Source organism: Entamoeba invadens (genome assembly GCF_000330505.1).
Source record: "Entamoeba invadens IP1 unplaced genomic scaffold scaff_1105074725953, whole genome shotgun sequence".
NCBI lineage: Eukaryota > Evosea > Mastigamoebida > Endamoebidae > Entamoeba > Entamoeba invadens.
This window is the reverse complement of record NW_004443705.1, coordinates 1,941-3,858: the sequence shown is the minus strand read 5'-3', so window position 1 is coordinate 3,858 and position 1,918 is coordinate 1,941. Positions and strand designations below refer to the sequence as shown.

At 21.5% G+C, this 1,918-nt stretch overlaps 1 protein-coding gene across 1 annotated transcript; it reads left to right on the top strand.

Annotated features, from left to right (window-relative positions):
• Positions 1–132: 132 nt before the first annotated feature.
• EIN_401210 (Hypothetical protein) lies at positions 133–545 on the top strand (the record flags this gene model as incomplete). The annotated part of the gene is made up of 2 exons (XM_004261091.1): positions 133–204; positions 498–545. Coding segments are annotated over 2 exons (120 nt in total), but the record flags the coding sequence as incomplete, so codon positions are not given.
• Between the last annotated feature and the right edge of the window lie 1,373 nt (positions 546–1,918).

Below are 1,918 nucleotides of genomic sequence, written 5' to 3'. Positions count from 1 at the left end.
CAAGTTAATGGTAAAAAAGTCATTATTTTGATTGAATGGTTTCAACGTTATTTGATTTTTCGCTTTATAAATTATATTCTCGTTCACTTTCTTTTTTAAGTTTACAAAAGTGACTGTATTAAAACGCCAAGAGCAGCGATTGACACACTTTTATTATTGAAACCAAAAGAAAAAAAGGCAGCCCTTCGGGGAGTTACTATTATTGTTTTTTTTGATTGAATGATTTAGTAAGTTTTTTCATCTTTTTTTTATAAACATATATAAAAAATAATTAATAATAATAAAAAATGAAATAATGTAGACTTGAATTAAAATTATAGACAAGAAGTGATTTTTTGTTGATTACATTACATGTGAACTAAACAATAATTATGAGCAATAATGTAAGATAATACAATCTTTAAAAATAGTATAAAACACTTTTATCACAATAATGAAACATGTCATTAAAAACTGATTGATAAAAATAAATCATTGTTCAATTGTAAAAATAAAAGTCTCGTCACCATTTTTTAAATTATGGTGAAAAGGATTGCATAATTTAAAAATATAGTGATGCATTTAGTTCTATATAAGTCACACAAGAAAATACAACAGTTATATATTACATTAGATGTTATCTTAATATTTTTATTGTATTTGTTATTTGAATAATAAAAAAATGACAAAATTATAAAATTCAATATATTTTTAATGATGTTGTTGTGTTTGAAATAACATAATTTTTTAGTGTGAATAACTTATATATATTAAACAAATCAAGCACTCTGTTTGATGTATCTGTGATTGTTATAGAAATGTAAAACTATGTGTTTTAAGTGTCTTGATTATTAATTTGATAATTTAATAGTTAAATTGTGGTTAATTTCATAGACTAATTGACTTGAAAATGTTAAAATAATTACAAATAATTGCAATTGAAAAGTTTTCTGTTTATCAGTAAATTTTTATCTATGGTCAATATAAGTAGCCAACTAACATGTCAAATGAATGTTCTTATCAATATTGGCAGTGCTTGTTTTGTTATTTAACAAAGAAAATGAAATTATTTCAATTTTTAATTTTCAAGTAAAAAACTTGTTGTGTCTGTTAATAAAATAAATAATAAGTTATAGTTGTTTTCAATTATAGTATCTTAATTATATTTTATTAATTATTGTTATTATTTGTTTGAATAACTTTGTATAGATTATGTTTACTATAATTTGTGTTTGCGACCATATTGTTTTTTAAGCGATTTACTCGTGACCAAAAAACTAAAATAAGTATAAAACACAAATAAAAAATAAACATTTTGTATTTTGTTTAGCCTTTAAACAACACATTTTTTAAAAAATAGAAAGTCTTTTATTTATTTATCAATGTTTTTCATAACCCGATTATTTGCTCAGTTATCAACAAAATTATTATTTCATAAAAATAATGGTATTTTTTTCAATTAAATTGCCACAAATTTTGTTTTTTTCTTGTTAATTTTGAAAACCAGAATTGTGCCGACCCATGGATTATTTACAATAAATGACAACTCAAACTCGTAAATTAAAAATAATTATTTCAACTTATAAATAATTTAACACTTAAAATAACACCCTTGTTTTTTGATTGATGATTATCAATCCAATTTTTAATGATTATCCTTTTTGGCTTGTGTATTGTTTGTGCACATAATATAAACTCTAAAAAACGGAAATTTATTTAATAAACTCGAGATTTTCAGATTTTTAAACCACTTGAATTCTGTTCAATGTTATTTAAAGTGTTAATAAAACATGAAAAATTTTCATATAAAAAAATAACACGTGCTTTTTATAATAATAAAAAGTGTTATTCTATTTTATTATATAATGTTATATAAAGTCATCCTTAAAACTGTACAACTTTGACGTGTCAGTGCAACTTTGTTTATAGTATAATTATA